This window comes from Schistocerca serialis, chromosome 2 (genome assembly GCF_023864345.2).
Source record: "Schistocerca serialis cubense isolate TAMUIC-IGC-003099 chromosome 2, iqSchSeri2.2, whole genome shotgun sequence".
NCBI classification, from domain to species: Eukaryota; Metazoa; Arthropoda; class Insecta; order Orthoptera; family Acrididae; genus Schistocerca; species Schistocerca serialis.
In genome coordinates, this window is record NC_064639.1 from 722,275,508 (window position 1) to 722,292,013 (window position 16,506).

The window sequence follows — 16,506 nt, forward strand, 5'->3', positions numbered from 1 at the left end:
ACAAAGGAAGATGGACAGGAAGGTGGCAGTGAAGTAACAACCACAGAAGCACAAGGAAACAGTGTTGAGCAAATCATATATGTTACGTACCAGGATCCTGATGACCCAAATGAAGCAAGAACACTCCATTTTGTAGAAAATGTTGAGGCTCCTCCAGAACAGGTCAGTATGTTTTTGGTGTTGTTATCCTGTAAAAATTACATGGTTTGAAATACACTGAAATTTAGACATGATTGCGCTAATATTTACGATAAAATAAATACATTTGTGTATATCACCAGCAAAAAATGGTACAGGGAACCGTTTACATGCAAATGAGAGAGAGAGAGAGAGAGAGAGAGAGAGAGAGAGAGAGAGTGGGGGGGGGGGGTGTTTTGTTGGTGGGGGTCAGAGCGGGTTAATGTGAAAGAGGGCTGGAAAGACGTGGAAATTGGGCAGAAATGTAGGATAGGAAAGAAATAGGAAGGCAATTTAGTATTGGGGAGAGAGTTGTCAAAAAAGTGGATAAGGTTTACACCAGGAGGATTATGGGGATATGCTGGAGAGGGAATTCCAACCATGACAGCTCAGTGGAGCTGGTGCTGAGGAAAAGATCTTAGTGGCATGAGTTGTGAAGTTGATGCCATTGTGGTCTCTAGTAGATTTACCAGCAGAGAAATTAAAATCTGTGGTTAGCTACAGATTGTCTGTGACCATTCGTACAGGTAGACAGCTGGTTGGTTGTCAAGCCAAGTAGGCGATGCTGGTCAAGAAAGGCAGGAGATATTTCTACGAGAGTGGTCAAGAAAGGCAGGAGATATTTCTACGAGAGTCTTGTTACTAGCAGTGAGTTGTAGTTTGTTGAACTTTGGCGACAATAACAGATGGATGCCAGTGTGCAGAGAGAGATGGATTCGGGTTACATGTTTTGTGAGAGATCTCATGTTTTGTGGAGTTGTTGGTCAGTGTGTTTCTGTGGTGAGATTATAGTGATAAGATTAGTAAGTAGAGGTCCCGCAGAGCTAGTGTAATGCTTCAGCCACTAAGCCACAGTGATGGAATATGATGTTGGTGGAACCCTTGTCATTGAGAAGTATGATAAAGGTAAAATTACTTTTTAGATCAGAAATGTCAGTTTGTTCCATGTCTGTGACGAATTGACCAGTGAGAAAGGTGTTTGGGGAACTGGGTCAGACTTTGTGGTAGGTGGAAACTGAGTAAGATAAGACTGATTGTGTGGTCGGAGAGTGCTGTTGTCAATAAACGAAGCTATATTTCCACTGAAAGAAACTCATAAAAGTAACTGACAGCATAGTGTGATTAAACTTGGGTCTTAGGCTGAAGGTAAATTGTTTTTAAGAGGATTGATAATTATGTAGGGGTCAAATTTTTTCATATGGATGGACGGCAGTGTAGAATTCGGAGAAGGTGATTGGGAATAGAGATACGGAAATCATACTAACAAAGTTGAAGGATCTTGTGAATGGAGCAAATGTAGTTTATTATGGTCCATGTTTAGGTGGTATGATTGTGTGGGGGAGGACTAGGCTGAAGAAAATTGGAAAAGGTGGTGATCTTTGTGGAAGATTGGATCTCAGTTGGAGACGGATTTTTATGGAAAGTCCATTGTGACATATGCCAAATGCTAGAAAGGATTTTAGAATTTTGTGGGATTGGAGTTTGGCTATGACAAAATGGAGTTCAGAACTGTTCTGCAGGCAGAATGAATAATAGTTTACTGTGAGGCTAGTCAGAGAAAAGATTGTTGTAAGACAAGAATTGAAAATTGTTTTAATTTTAAAAAGAAGTGATTGATGTGATGATAAATAAAGCATTCAGATTGTAACTGAAAGTGGATAGTAGTAGATTCATACTGCCAAAAGAAGAGTAAATGATCATACGTACTCATCAGTAATTAAATGTACAGTAAAACCCTGCATTAATGAACCCACCTTTAAGGAAATCCTGCATTTGATGAATATTTATCTCAATTCCAGCACAACTTTAAGAAAAAGTCTGCTTTTAACTAAGAAACGTTAAAAATTTTGCAAATTGAAAATTTTCAAGTAAGTTTCTGATTCCTTTATATTTTGTCTCACAAAGGACTTGGAAGAGCAGTTGAACGGAATGGACAGTGTCTTGAAAGGAGGATATAAGATGAACATCAACAAAAGCAAAACGAGGATAATGGAATGTAGTCAAATTAAATCGGGTGATGCTGAGAGAATTAGATTAGGAAATGAGACACTTAAAGTAGTAAAGGAGTTTTGCTATTTAGGGAGTAAAATAACTGATGATGGTCGAAGTAGAGAGGATATGAAATGTAGACTGGCAATGGCAAGGAAATCGTTTCTGAAGAAGAGAAATTTGTTAACATCGAGTATAGATTTAAGTGTCAGGAAGTCGTTTCTGAAAGTATTTATATGGAGTGTAGCCATGTATGCAAGTGAAACATGCACGATAACTAGTTTGGACAAGAAGAGAATAGAAGCTTTCGAAATGTGGTGCTACAGAAGAATGCTGTAGATAAGGTGGGTAGATCACGTAACTAATGAGGAGGTATTGAATAGGATTGGGGAGAAGAGAAGTTTGTGGCACAACTTGACTAGAAGAAGGGATCGGTTGGTAGGGCATGTTTTGAGGCATCAAGGGATCACAAATTTAGCATTGGAGGGCAGCATGGAGGATAAAAATCGTAGAGGGAGACCAAGAGAGGAATACACTAAGCAGATTCAGAAGGATGTAGTTTGCGGTAGGTACTGGGAGATGAAGAAGCTTGCACAGGATAGAGTAGCATGGAGAGCTGCATCAAACCAGTCTCGGGACTGAAGACGACAACAACAACAGGTCATATTTGTGTCTTGTGACACAGGAAATGGTAAACTAGTCAACTTGTAGACACCTGCATAGATCGAGTTCAATAACTCGACTTCCCTTGTTGCGATACCAGCACATGTGTTGAACAAATCGGAAATAGATTTCTGCGCAATTTGGGCCACATGATGTGATGTCAGTCACTGAGTCTATGAACTATGAAGCATGAAAAGTGGAGTTGTTTGTTTACTAAAGTGTTGAAGTTATCGGTTTCACTTTTATGGACTTACGACCTGTAAATATTGAAAGCTGATCATCATACGTGACGTTGATGACAGTCTTAACACAAATATTTTTGACATGGTGAAGAACTATGATTTAGCGCCATCTACAAGTGCAACATATTCAATAATAAGGAAGAGTTCTTAAATGCTGAAGCTAACAATTCCTGTAGATCCATAAACAGGGAACGTTCGTATGTTTACATTCAGTGATGTGGAAAATACTCTTCTAATGTAGTTTTGAGGAGTGGAAGAATTCCTATAAGTAGAAACATACTTAGAGGGAAAGTTTGTGAAATCATTCTACAGATTGAAACTGAAAATTTCAGTGCATTGAATGGCTGGATGAATTGTTTCAAGAAAGTCATCATCTATCATTTCAAAGTGTACATGGAGAAACTGAGGCTCTAGTCACAGAAAGTGTAAACTATTGGAAGAACATTACAATGCCACGATTGATACAGGACTTGAGCCCAGATACATTTTCACTGCTGATGAAACTGGCATTTTTTTATAATTTACTTCCTGCAAAATCATGTTCTGTTAAGAGAAAAATGCCACAGAGTAAAAAATGAATAAATAAACTAAAAATAAAAAAGGGGGACAGCACTATTGTGCATAACTAGTGATGGAGTTAAATGTTTCCTTCACTATTAATTACATCACTTTGTACTGAAGAATACAACAGCAGACACTAGGGATGTCAGAGATCTTTTACAACTTTTTCAGGCATTGGTGCCAAGATGGGTGTTGCGGGAAGGAACTGGACTTATTATTGACTTTGTCCTGCACATCCTAAGTAAACACAATTTTTGAGGAATGTAAATGTTGTCTTCCTTCCTCCAAACTGCGTATGTCGTCTTTAGCCTCTCCAGTATATATTTGTAGTTGGGTGGAGTTCTGTAACACAACAGTGCTGTAACACAACAGTGTTAACTTGCTTCACAAAGTGTGGCTATGGTATATCAGTTGCTGCTGAAGACAACGACATTCCAGACGAAGGATGGAGCAGCAAAACTGATATTTCTGAAAATTTAACATTCAAGGACATTGATGTAGTGATGATGATATGACTTCCATACCAGAGATTGTTACAAGTGACATGCTTATGAAGGAACACAGGTAGGAGCTGGCGGTGACAATTAGGAAAACAAAGAAGAAAAGGAGGGCATTGCATCACTGTTGCAAGGAATTTACAGTGTCAGGAATTTCTTTTCCTCTTGTAATGTTGATGAATCAATTCTAATTTATATCGACCAGCTGGAGTAACAACTTCTTTCACTACACTACGCCAGGAGGACAAACCAAACAGGATTTCTTGATTTAAAAAAAAATAAAGGATATGGTCTGTGAAAGATACTGTAATTGTATATTTGCTGTATATAAGTTTGTGGTTCAGGATATTGGTAATTTTGTGATTAAACAGCACTTATATCACTAAATATGTTTGAATTATCATTCTCCATCAGTATTTCCATGTACATGGGCAAAACCCCCATTTAAGGAACAAATATTCTGGTCCCCAGAAGATTCATTAAAAAGGGGTTTTACTGTATGTGATCAAGAAACTGTAAAGTGGGCAGAGTGATGAAGTACTATAATGCTGTACAGTGCAGGTCAGCAGGAGAAATTAAAAATATGAAAGATGAAAACAAGAAGGATAATGTGCAGCATGATTGATACGAGTGATGGAACCGAGAGCAGAGGGGCTTCTTATATTGAAGTCTCATGCAAGAGTGGCATGACAATTGCTTTTATTCAACTCGACATGGGTACACATGTGGGATGTATACGTTTTGAGAGAAGTGGAAATCATAAAGAACAGAGAGAACCTAACCTAACCTAATAAATGAGAGAGGAAAAAAAAAAAAAAGAACCAGAAGAATGGCAAAACAGTGCAAGTAGAAGAGAGTTTAATCTGCAAAAATGTTAGTATAATAAACATTTCAGGATGAAAACAAGGAACTAAAACATGAGGGCACGAATAACCACTCTTATGTTCATAATGATGAATGGCACAAGTGTATAAGTAAAATATCTTTCTCTCTTTATAGTGTTAGTGCAAGCGATTCTCTCATCCAGAAACATCCAGGGGAAAGAATTGCATTACCTTGGCCAGGGCAAGGAGGAACTGCTTGGAGAAACGATATATGCATTTGGGAATTAATGCTGGTGGGGGGGGGGGGGGGGGTGTTGATGATTCTGCTAGCTCGGGTAACTTCCTTTCTATTGTTGCCACGCGTCTACCCCTACACTGAGAACATTTAGGTTTGTATGAGAAGACATTCATGAAGTTGAAGATACCTTTCTGTTTCAGCTTTCTGCTATTTCTCTGTTGAAAAATTATTAATGGCAGCTGTGGCATATTTTCTGTTTCTTGTAAAGGCATATTAACATTAATTTGAATCTTCCTCTGTGGGAAATATTTTGAACTGATGATACAAGGAAGAGTGTTTTGGGAGCCATTTGACCATAAGTACTATAAATATTGCTGTTAGAAGAGATTAGAGGCTTATTAAATGAACATTCATTAAAAAGAAAGAAAAAAACTGAAGGAAGGGGTGTTATGTAAGTGGAAACTGCACAAATGGGCATAAAAGAAAAATTCAGAACTACTGAAGTACGAGGGGGTACACCAAAACAACAAACAAGAAAAATCCTCGTGTAGTAAGCGTTTCTGCTGCTAGGTGTGTATAGTGCGACTCATTGCCAGTTCAGTGCCATCTGTGTTGTCAACGTGGCTTGTTCTGTTAATCTCCAGTGATTGCTTTTGCTGGTGGTTTTGTTCTGTTTTGTTTTTTATAACGACAAGTTTAAGTGAACAATGTGCAGCTGTGAAATTTTGTTTTCTACTTAGTAAAAAAGGTGCTGAAACTGTTTTAATGTTGAAAACAGCTTACCAAGATGACACTATGGGAAAACCTCAAGTGGAAGAGTGATTTGCATGATTTAAAAATGGCGACATGATGATTGATGTCAAACCTTGTTCTGGATGTCCATCAACTGGCCGAATTGATGAAAATATTGGAAAAATTTGAGAGCTTGTTTTCACAGACCATTGACAGACAATGGATCAACTGTCAAAGATTAGTGGGTTATCTTGGAGCTGAGTGCAGCACATTTAAATGGAAGATTTGGGCAGACATGAGACTGGTTCTTCCATCACAACAACGCACCTGCACACACAGCCATTTCTGTTAGACAGTTTTTGGCAAAAAATCGCATGGTTCCACTGGACCACACGCCTTACTCGCCTGACCTGGTTCCGTGTGACTTTTTATTACTTCCATGCATGAAAAGGGGACATGAAAGGATACCAATTTGAAAACACTGAAGAAGTCGACAGAGAAAAATTAGGGAGGAGTTGTAAGCCATTTCTAAAGATGACTACAAAAAAGGTTTTGAACAGTGGAAGTACCTGTGGGACAAGTATATTAGTTGTAATGTAATGGATAGTATTTTGAAGGGGATAAGGCACTCCGTCTTCAGGCCACAAGTGGCACATCGGGACCATCCGACTGCCGTGTCATCCTCAGCTGAGAATGCGGATGGGGTGGTCAGCACACCACACTTCCGGTCGTTATGATGGTTTTCTTTGACCGGGGCCGATACTATTCGGTCAAGTAGCTACTGTGTTGGCATCACGGGGCTGAGTGCACCCCGAAAAATGGTAACAGCACATGGTAGCCCAGATGGTTACCCATCCAAGTGCTGGCCACGCCCGACAGCGTTTAACTTCAGTGATCTGATGGGAACTGATGTATCCACTGCAGCAAGGCCGTTACCTTTGAAGGGGATAAGGTTGTAAACAATTCAAAAATATATAGCTTTTAAAAAAATAATTCCTTGCTTTTTGGGGGGGGGGGGGGGGATGTTACCATCCCATCATAGTTGCCTGACTATCTGTTGGCTGTTGATTGACAGGCACATACATTCATTCTTGGATGGAATTATAAACTCTAAAAGTTTTGAATGTAATAATTATTGTGTGTGTTGAGATCAGTCAACAATAACAGATAACTTGTTTCATTTATGTAATTGTACGGGGCGCAAATATTTCTCTAATTACATGGAAACTACTTGAACAGTTCTGATTTTTTTAGATGTTCTTTCGTTTTTATTTATATCTCAGGGTGAGCTGGATTACAGAATTGATCGTCGCACCTCCATCAGTGGGGATTCTGCGGATGCCTACCAACCTTCATACGGCCCTTTCTCTCGGACAGGTATTTTAGATACAGGATTGGGAATGCTCTGTCTGACTGTTTTAAGTGGGAGAATGGTGTCCCTCAAGGGGGTGTTTTAAGTGCCACAGCTTTCGCCATTGCAATCAATAGTATTACAACCACAGTGCGACGTCCGGTACTATGATCCTTGTTTGTGAACGACTTCTCCGTCTTCTGTGCATCCTCCAGCTTCACCACAGCTACTCGGCAATTGCAACTGACGATCAGACAGTTGGAGGAATGGTCTTGCACCACAGCTTTAGATTCTCAATAGAGAAAACAGTTTGTGTTGATTTTAATCATTCCCGCTGTCGTTTAATTCGCCCGTTTTAAAACTGGGGGACACCGTTCTCACTTTAAAGGAAAAGGTGAAGTATCTGGGTCTTATTTTTGATGAGAAGTTAACATGGTTGCCACACCTTAAAGAACTGAAACTGAGATGTCTCAAGGCCTTAAACATCCTTAAATGTGTCAGTCATAGGTCTTGGGGAGCCAACAGAGCGTGTCTGCTCCAACTTTATAAGGCTTTTGTGTGACCCTGGCTTGAATACGGATGCCAGATTTATGGGTCTGCAAGGCCTTCATACATTAAAAGGCTGGATGCAGTTCATCACGAGGGCATTAGGCTGTCGACAGGGGCCTATCACACGGCCCTGTTTTTAGTTTGTGTGCGGAGGCTGGTGAGCCTCCACTGTCTAATCGACATCTTCTTCTCGTAGTACGCCAAGCATTCTCCATTCCTACATTGCCAGCATCTAGTTACTTTCTTCAGCCGCCTCTGGAATGGCTATTCGATCATCGACCTGTGCAATGGAAAGCCTTGAGTTATTACAGGTGGGGGACATTAAGGTCCTAAGCCAGGGGTGGAGTAGGGCCTCCCCCTGGCTACTACCAAGGCCCAGATTGCTTTTAGAACCGACTGCTTACAAGAAGCATTGTACCCCAGACTATGTTTTTAAAATTAAATTTAATGAAATTTTACATAGCCCCCCCCCCCCCCCCCCCCAGATTTTATTACCGTCTACATGGATGGTTCTAAACAGGAAGATGTTTCTGGTTGTCCCGTCGTGTTCCCCGAGATTGTCCTCAGGATATGGCTCCCAGAGCAGTTTTCAGTTTATTATGCGGAACTGTTTGCCCTCAGGATAGCAATGGAGCAGATGAGAAGGCGTCTTGACAAAAAATTTATCATCTGCTCTGATTCTCAAAGTGCCCTTCTCACTGTTGGACAGATCTACCCAGTAGATCGGATAGCACAACAGGTACAGGACGCTCTCCTTTTTGCTGGGTTCCAGGGCACCTAGGAATCCAGGGAAGTGAACTCGCTGCTGCTGCTGCTGCTGCTGCTGCTGCTAAGGAGGCTTGCTCCCTTCCTCCTCCTGCCCGCTGTTCAGTCCCTCTGTGTGCTGTCACTTCATTTGTGACCAGGAAGGCCATTTGTTGGTGGGAGTCCCAGTGGCTGGAAATGAAGAACAAACTACGTTCCATCAAGACTTCAGTGCGACCATGGATCACCTCCTTCCACTTGGGATGGTGTGAAGAAGTAGCCCTTACTCAGCTTAGAGTGGGACATTGTCCATTGACAAACGGCTTCCTGTTATGTTGGGAGGAGCCTCCAGTAGGTCAGAGATGCGGGACACAGCTGTCAGTATGACATCTTTTAACTGAGTGTGTGTTATATGACAACCTGAGGGTTGAACTGGGTCTCCCACAGGATCTTTCCTCTATTTTAACTGATAATGAGGCAAGTGTTGTTGAGGTCTTAAAATTTTGTGTGGTGTCCGGAATTCTTCCCTAAATACTTCTTGTACAATCTTAATGTGTCATAGAGTGGCTGGGTCACATATTATTTCTAAGTCGTCATCCAGCCACACTTGTTTGTCTCTTTTTAACAGCATCTTTACAGGTATTTTCTCCACGATTTCATTTAGTTATCCCACTGTGTCTTTCTGGCGTTTTATTAGGGGCTTTTCTAAACCTCACCTTCTTGTGGTTGCTTTACGTTTCCTTTGGTGAGATCAAACGTAGTTTTCCAGTTTATTGATCTCCTTCCATACATTATGCAAATCTTCTTCGGTATAATGTTAATGCAAGGGTGCTGATGACCTAGCTGTTTAGTGCCCTCCGCCATAAACTATCATCAACCCTTTGAGGATCCAAACAGTTTTTGAGAAAGTAATGTAAAATTTTTATTCCTCCTTGATTTAAATATATCACTGTTCTGGGAACTATTTTCATTGTGTTCTCTCCTGAGAACATTTGCAAATTGAGACTGTATACTTGCTAACCTGCTTAGTAAATATCATTATCTTTCAGCCATCTACTGAAGCTATACTTCAGGAGACTACTTCAAATACTGCCTCTGTTGAAAATAAGATAGAACTGACACCAGAAGCAACATACCAGATAGAATCAGCCCCTCATGCACTCCAAGTTATGGATGAAGATGGTAATCCTATCCAATTTACAATGCAGGATGGAAGAGCATTGCAGGTATTCTTAATGTTAATAAATTTATTGAATCATGAAATTATCGTATTTATTATTATACTAAAGCTCGATTGATAACTGTGGTACACCTTGAGACACTGTATCAATACACACTTCATTCACTATCCATTTGCAAAGAGATCTGATTTGTGAAAATTTGAAATATCCAGGATGTCCTTTCATGAAAGGGAGGGTGGGAGATTCTAATAGCACCAAAACAGTACAGAGTTTGGAATTTAGGCAAATATTCCAGAAGTACAGACGAAGCCATATATTATAGACTTAACAAATATGCAAGGGAGAAAAATCCCCACTGTTTGGTATTTTCAAGGAGAATAATTGTAGAGTGGGTGTGACTTCATCAAAAGGAGCGAAGTGAGTGTATTGTTTCTGGCACAACCTTCAACATTGTGTCACATTTCGATAGTGTGTTATTTAAATGCTGACCCATGGCATCAAGTGGCTATAGCTCCCAACATAGCCTCTACTATAGGTGAATGCCTTCCAAAATCCTGTGAGGGAACAAACCTTATCCTAAATACTTATAAAGTGTTATGTTTTCCAAATTAATTGGTTACAGATAGTGTGTTTCAGTTATACTTAACTTTTTTTATGGTTTGAAATAATTTTGTATTCCATAATGATTTTAAAACTCTACCTATCTACATTATTATTAAATTCTGCTCTTTAAATGAGCACTTTAAACTGTGGAATTTTTAACCACATCAGCAAGTACCCTACAGGTGATGTTAATAATATAGGCTAATACAGTATAACCCTGCTTTTACGTTCCGGGAATTGACGTTTTCCCACTGTTTTCGACATTTTTTATCGGTCCCATCAAATTTCCTAAGTCCACAATATTAATTTGCACTTGATTTTGCGTCAACACATTTATTATTTTCCCGTGATTTACGCATTACGAAAAAATGTTTGTGGAGAAAATATGATGCTGGCATAATGTTGGCCGTCCAGTAGTGTTTACAAATATTAAGTGGTTAAGTTTCTTGACACCAGGGCATTCTATTCAGCGGATTTGGACAGGTAAACAAGTAAAAGTTGTACCATTTCCAAACTGTCTCTACTGTGCAAATGCAGTTTCGTGATAGTTGTGATTATCGTAACACCTTTGTCGAACCATACTTAGTGTGTTTCGGCGTATGGCCACATGGAGAGCTAGTTGACACAGTCATTCACTTTGTGTTGCTCAAATGTTTTTATTGTAAGCACAGTGCCAGTTATGTATTGTATTCATGCTGAGCAAAACGTGTTTTGAGAATTTATTCTCGTTGTCAAGTGCAGTATTTACGTATGTATTGTTTGTGATGTTACACAAACAAACAATGTGAGTGATAGTTTGCATGTGCGTATGGTTTTCTACGTAACTGATGGGTCACAGTACCTGATAACGTCAAAAAGACACAGAATAATACATATTCAAACACCATACAAAATACTTTTTTACGTATTTGCACTTCACAACGAGAAAAAATTCTCAAAACGCGTCATGCTAAGCGTGAGAAAAAATACATAACTATTGCAGTATTTCATTATTTAAATAATGAATGACAGCTGCAGGCTTTCCAGAAACATCGATTATGATGTTTGAAATTAAGTCAAACGTTTCCACTTCCCAGACAGTTACCAGTTCCAGTTACATCAGCAATTGTTATTAGCTAATAGACCTTTATTACATAATAAAAAAGTCACTGACAAGTCTTTTGATGCCTGTTATGTATACACATCATACATAAAGTGCAAGAGAGATCCTACTCATAACTTTTACTGCTTAAATCATTACTTCCCACATTTAACATTTGCCCACATTTTACACAATTTTTTTGAAGTCCCTTGACAAGTGTAAAAGTGGGGTTTTACTGTAGTTATATTTCACTATATATTCAGTACTGCAGAGATATCATGTAATGTGCAACAGGGACACGGTAGGACTACCACTGTAGGTAACAGTACATGGGAGCTTGTGGCTGCAAGTTGAAGTAGCACTGAACTGAAAGTAGTATAGTTTCTGGATAATTTATACATTTGCAGTTATTGTTACTACCATAGCCATGAAAGGAAATCACAGTACTCTAGCTGTCTCAGGCAAGAGACTATGCTGCATGTATATACACCAAATAGCATAAATAAAGTTAAGAAGTGTCTAATTAGTGTAAGAGGGTTATTCTGGGTAGTGTTAAACCCATGATATTAGATTCTTCATAAGTCACAGTTTCCTCCACTTCTTTCTTCCCCTCAGCAATAGTCGTTCTTGTGGTATTTCTTGTGATGATATTGCTTACTTTGCTACTCCCCACACCCACTAAGTAAGTTTATATGTGTTATTCTGTTAGTATTTATTTTACAGAATTTTGTTTTGAATTTCTGTTTTTGAAAATTTAAAATCTGATCTTGATTACACCAATGCCTATTGCACAGATTACTACAGTTGATGGTCAGGCAATCCATGTTACTACACCAGATGGACAAAGCATTCCCGTGCAGTTAGCAACATCTGGTACTCAAGTTTTCTCGGGGGAGATAGCATCCCAACTTGATAGTATTTCAGAAGCAACTTCTGAGCAGTCAGAGGCAAAGCAAGTTGTCACTGCACCTCAGGTAAGTGTTCATACTTCTCCATTGCTGATGTGCTTGGGCTGTTTGTCTGTTGTATAAATTTTTATTTACATCCCCCTACAATTGTCTCAGGCTGAGGTGAGTTTTATTTCACTTAAATACACACGAAAACATTAAATTTTCATAGATTTTATTCATGAGAATTACTGCCAGTTGACCCATGATATAGGTTTACAGTTTACAAAGGAAGCAGTTTACAAAATCCTTGTTCGACCAATACTTGAATATTGTCCATCAGTTGGGATTCTTACCAGATAGGATTGGTAGAGAAAATTGAGAGATCAAAAGTAGAGAAGCACCTTTTGGTAGAAGTTCATTTAGCAAGTGCAAAACCATCACAGAGATGCTCGGCCAACTCTGGTGGCAGATACCACATGTTCTGATCATGGTGTGCTTTACTGTTAAGTTATGAGAGCATACATTCCTAGAAGAGCCAACAAATATATTGCTTCCATCTATGTATATCTCGCAAAAAGACCATGTGGTTCAAATTGGAAAGATTTGAGCTCCTGCAAACTATTTGTGACTGGTACAAGAAAAAGAGGAGGAGGAGGGGAGGGGGGGGTGGCAGTGCTTCATACACGTCAAGGTGGCTTTCGCAGGGTAAACCAAATTATAATTTTTTTTTTAAATTTGTTGTTAACAAAATTTACCTAAACAGTGCTGTATTTGTAATTGATTTAACTGTTCTTAGGAATGCAGAAAAGTATATTTATTTACAATTTTCAGTATTTATCAAATGTCAAGTAATCAAATATAGCTGTCTGACAAGTTGTTTGTTATAGGAAGGTAACATAATTGATGATAAAGGGGAAATACCTAGCATAGGAAACAAAATTTAATTTGAGGTGAGAAAAGCACAGGCAAAAATGTTGCAAGAAATAAGTGAATTACTAGCTATTGTCACAGTTTTGAATTATTATGTTAAACCACATCTTTTGACATATTTCCCCAACTTCTAATATACTATTGAAAAAAAAGTTTTATGCCAACTGCACATCTATGAATGGGTGTGGACTAGGATTCAAAGGGAGAAGAGAACTAATGAAATGAAAAAGAGTGAAATAAAAAAATTAAGAAAAAAAGAAAAGAAAAAGACAAACAAAGACTGTAAAGCAGTCTGTTTGAAAGAGCACATACCTGAAACCAAAGTCTGCTGGCGGGTCAAGTTCAACACTGTTGCAATATTTTCCGCATCATTGAGTTTAGACATACAAATATTCTTGCTTTGTGAATCCACAGTAACTGTCGACATTGGCATTTGAGAATACTACTTGCTTCATGTCAGATCATGTGACCTTTGTCACATGGAAATCAATTTCAGATTCTTTCAACGCATCTGTCTGTTTCGCTGTAAGGGAAGAAGTTATTGACTCCATTCTAGATACATATTGGCTGGTTGAATCAATTACCATTTGCTGCATTACACAACAATAAATATGATCTGAGTTAAATGGAAAGAAATCAGAAACTCACTTGAACGTATAAGGAGTTACTTAAAAACTGGATTTCAGTTTGAAACATGCTGCATGTTTGTTTATTAAAAGGGGACATTTTCTTGAAGCTGGGCTTCATTAAAAGTGGGGAGAAATAATGTTGTTTTGGGAGTTTCACGGGACTTATGGAAGTATATATCGAAAGCATGGTTTCCTTAAAAGCAGGTTTTTTAATTTGAGGTTTTACTGTAATTAATCCAGCCTGTCCCACTCTCTGATGATGGCCTTAATTAAGATGTGTATTTCATCCAGTGTGTGTGTGTGTGTGTGTGTGTGTGAAGGGTTCCTACAACAATGCATTACAAGTTTCAGCCTGTCTCAAGTGTGCTCGGTCAGGGTATGTCATCAGGTAATGCAGGATATTTTATTCAGATGATTGCAGCATCCAGGAGGAATATGGTCGTGATGTGGGTGTGATGTTCGTATAAATTGTCTATCAAAAAGGTGAACCCATTGTCAAAATAATGATCCTCTCCCATATTAACATCTCTTTATTACGCTCTACATAAATGAGAGGCATTCAACATATGTACATGATATGGGCTCAGAATGTGAGTGACCAATATCCCTGGTGAAGACTAAGGACTGGACATGTGTTGGTACCTAGCCATCTCCACATTCTTCTACGACAGTTATTAGGTGTCTGATAGACCCTGTGCTTGTTGGTGAAGAGGATCAGTGCCATTGACAAAAGTTCCATTACAGGTATTTGCTTGACCACCACCTTCACATTTCTTGGCATTCTGGGATTTGTGCTTTTGTTCACAGTGAATGCCAAGAAGCAAAATTTATTGTGAGGAGATGGTATATTTCATTGGCCAACAGAGCCTACCATGTTGCCTCCAAAAAGGCAAAATTCAATTAATTGCAACATGCTTGTGGTACCTACAAGGCGTAATTAGTAGCTAGTGCTCATCTGCTCGTAGTGGTAACCACGGATGAGCATACAATGCAGATCTTCAGTGGTTTGTGTCTCACAATAGCGGCAGATAGTTTGAATGATGTTGCTGCACTTGAGAAATCTTCATGCTGTCTCTTTGAGTGGGTTTTGTTTTCGGTTTTTAACTGTTGTCTTTAATTATATTCATTGTAATTGTTAGCCTGTGTGTGCCACATAGCTGCATGGTAACAGTTGTCATGAACCTTTGTTCCATGCAAAATTTTCCACAATTTTCCTTGTTCATGAATTCAGGGGCATTATATTCAGATATTGTCACAGTCCAAAATATTCATTTGTAATTTCAACTAGTGTTGCATTTTGTTTTTGAGATCTGTACATTTTTTTACACCAAATGCAGATAAATGCTATGGCTAAGTAATACTATGCATTACAATACAGTTTGAATTATCATTGTCCCTGTTACCAGTGTACAGTCATTTTAAATGTCTGTGTATCACTTACATAAAGATTTAATCCTCTTCTCTCTATCTTGCTTATGCATATTCTGCTCAACTCTGAGCTGTGCTTGAAGAAAGTCACTGTTGTAATGCACAGGCCAAAATTAGTTTTAAAACAAATTTTATCCTGTTTACCACAGAGTGCACCAAAATAAACTGTTTGGCAAATCTGAAGTCAGTGGGCTGGATTTGTGGCAACATTTGGAACTATTCCAAAAACAGTACTCTACTTTTTGAAATCATACAAAGCTACAGAACAACACAAAGATTCAGCAGTTGAGTCGATTGGCATTTGATTGAACTTTGTAAGTTTTCTTTTCCTCTTTTCAGGGTGAGCAGGTCAGTCTTAACGAACATGTTCCAGATGTGGAAGGTGAAAATATTATGGGTGAGCAAACTATTGAATTTACTACTCCTGATGGCCAGAAGCTGAGATTGGTTGCCTCCTTGGGGCCATTTACCAGTGAGTTTTAATAATTCCATGTACATGTTGCTAAGATTGTGTGAATTGAACAAATTGTCAATTTGAGTGGATCATGCTTTTAATTGAAGTATTTCCAGCTGTAATTAAAATCATGTTGTTATAAGACTGGAATGTGTAAAAAAAATATAATCTCCTGTATTTAAAAAAATGTACATATGGATTTAGCTTGCAACTCTGATTGCATTGATAAACCAGTATTTGTAAATTAGAAAGTTGTTTGTATAAAAAAAAATAAATTCTTCACTGTCTTCTCTACTTGTCTTTGTAAATTCATTCTGCATTTAACATAACCAAAACACTTCAGTACAGATTTTATGAGGTACTGGTGCGAAACCTAAGTTTCACATTAGCTATGAACTGCAGTGTGTATCATTCAAATACAATCATGATATGTCTAAGCCTATAGGGTTTTCAGTGAGCACACAGTAATTCAACCTGTCAAAACATTTGCGACAATATATACCACTTATAGTGATGGCACACACACATCAAATTAACATTGTTTCTGCAAACACCTTTCATGGATCAGCTGCTATGTGGTAAATCCTTTTACATCCTGTTTTACTAAAGGCAGTTGAAAAAACTTTGGAAAAGTTAATAGAGAACTGAGCTTTATGTGGAAATTGTGAAAGATAATCACAGAGATAAAGCCCTTTGCCAAAACTAATATTAGATATAAAGGTGTTTTCTAACTGGGGAAGTTA

At 38.6% G+C, this 16,506-nt stretch overlaps 1 protein-coding gene and 1 pseudogene across 1 annotated transcript in view; one reads left to right on the forward strand and one right to left on the reverse strand.

Annotated features, from left to right (window-relative positions):
• The window catches only part of LOC126457913 (zinc finger protein 599-like), a 59,112-nt gene extending 43,055 nt beyond the window's left edge, over window positions 1–16,057 (forward strand). The window contains exons 15-18 of the mRNA XM_050094599.1: window positions 1–162; window positions 9,617–9,793; window positions 12,227–12,406; window positions 15,649–16,057. The exon at window positions 1–162 is cut by the window's left edge and continues 87 nt beyond it. Of these exons, the coding sequence (XP_049950556.1) occupies window positions 1–162; window positions 9,617–9,793; window positions 12,227–12,406; window positions 15,649–15,792 (663 nt within the window). The 3' untranslated portion in view covers window positions 15,793–16,057. The remainder of the gene's footprint in view (window positions 163–9,616; window positions 9,794–12,226; window positions 12,407–15,648) is intronic.
• Window positions 6,743–6,860, reverse strand: LOC126459414 (5S ribosomal RNA; annotated as a pseudogene).
• Window positions 16,058–16,506: the final 449 nt, after the last annotated feature.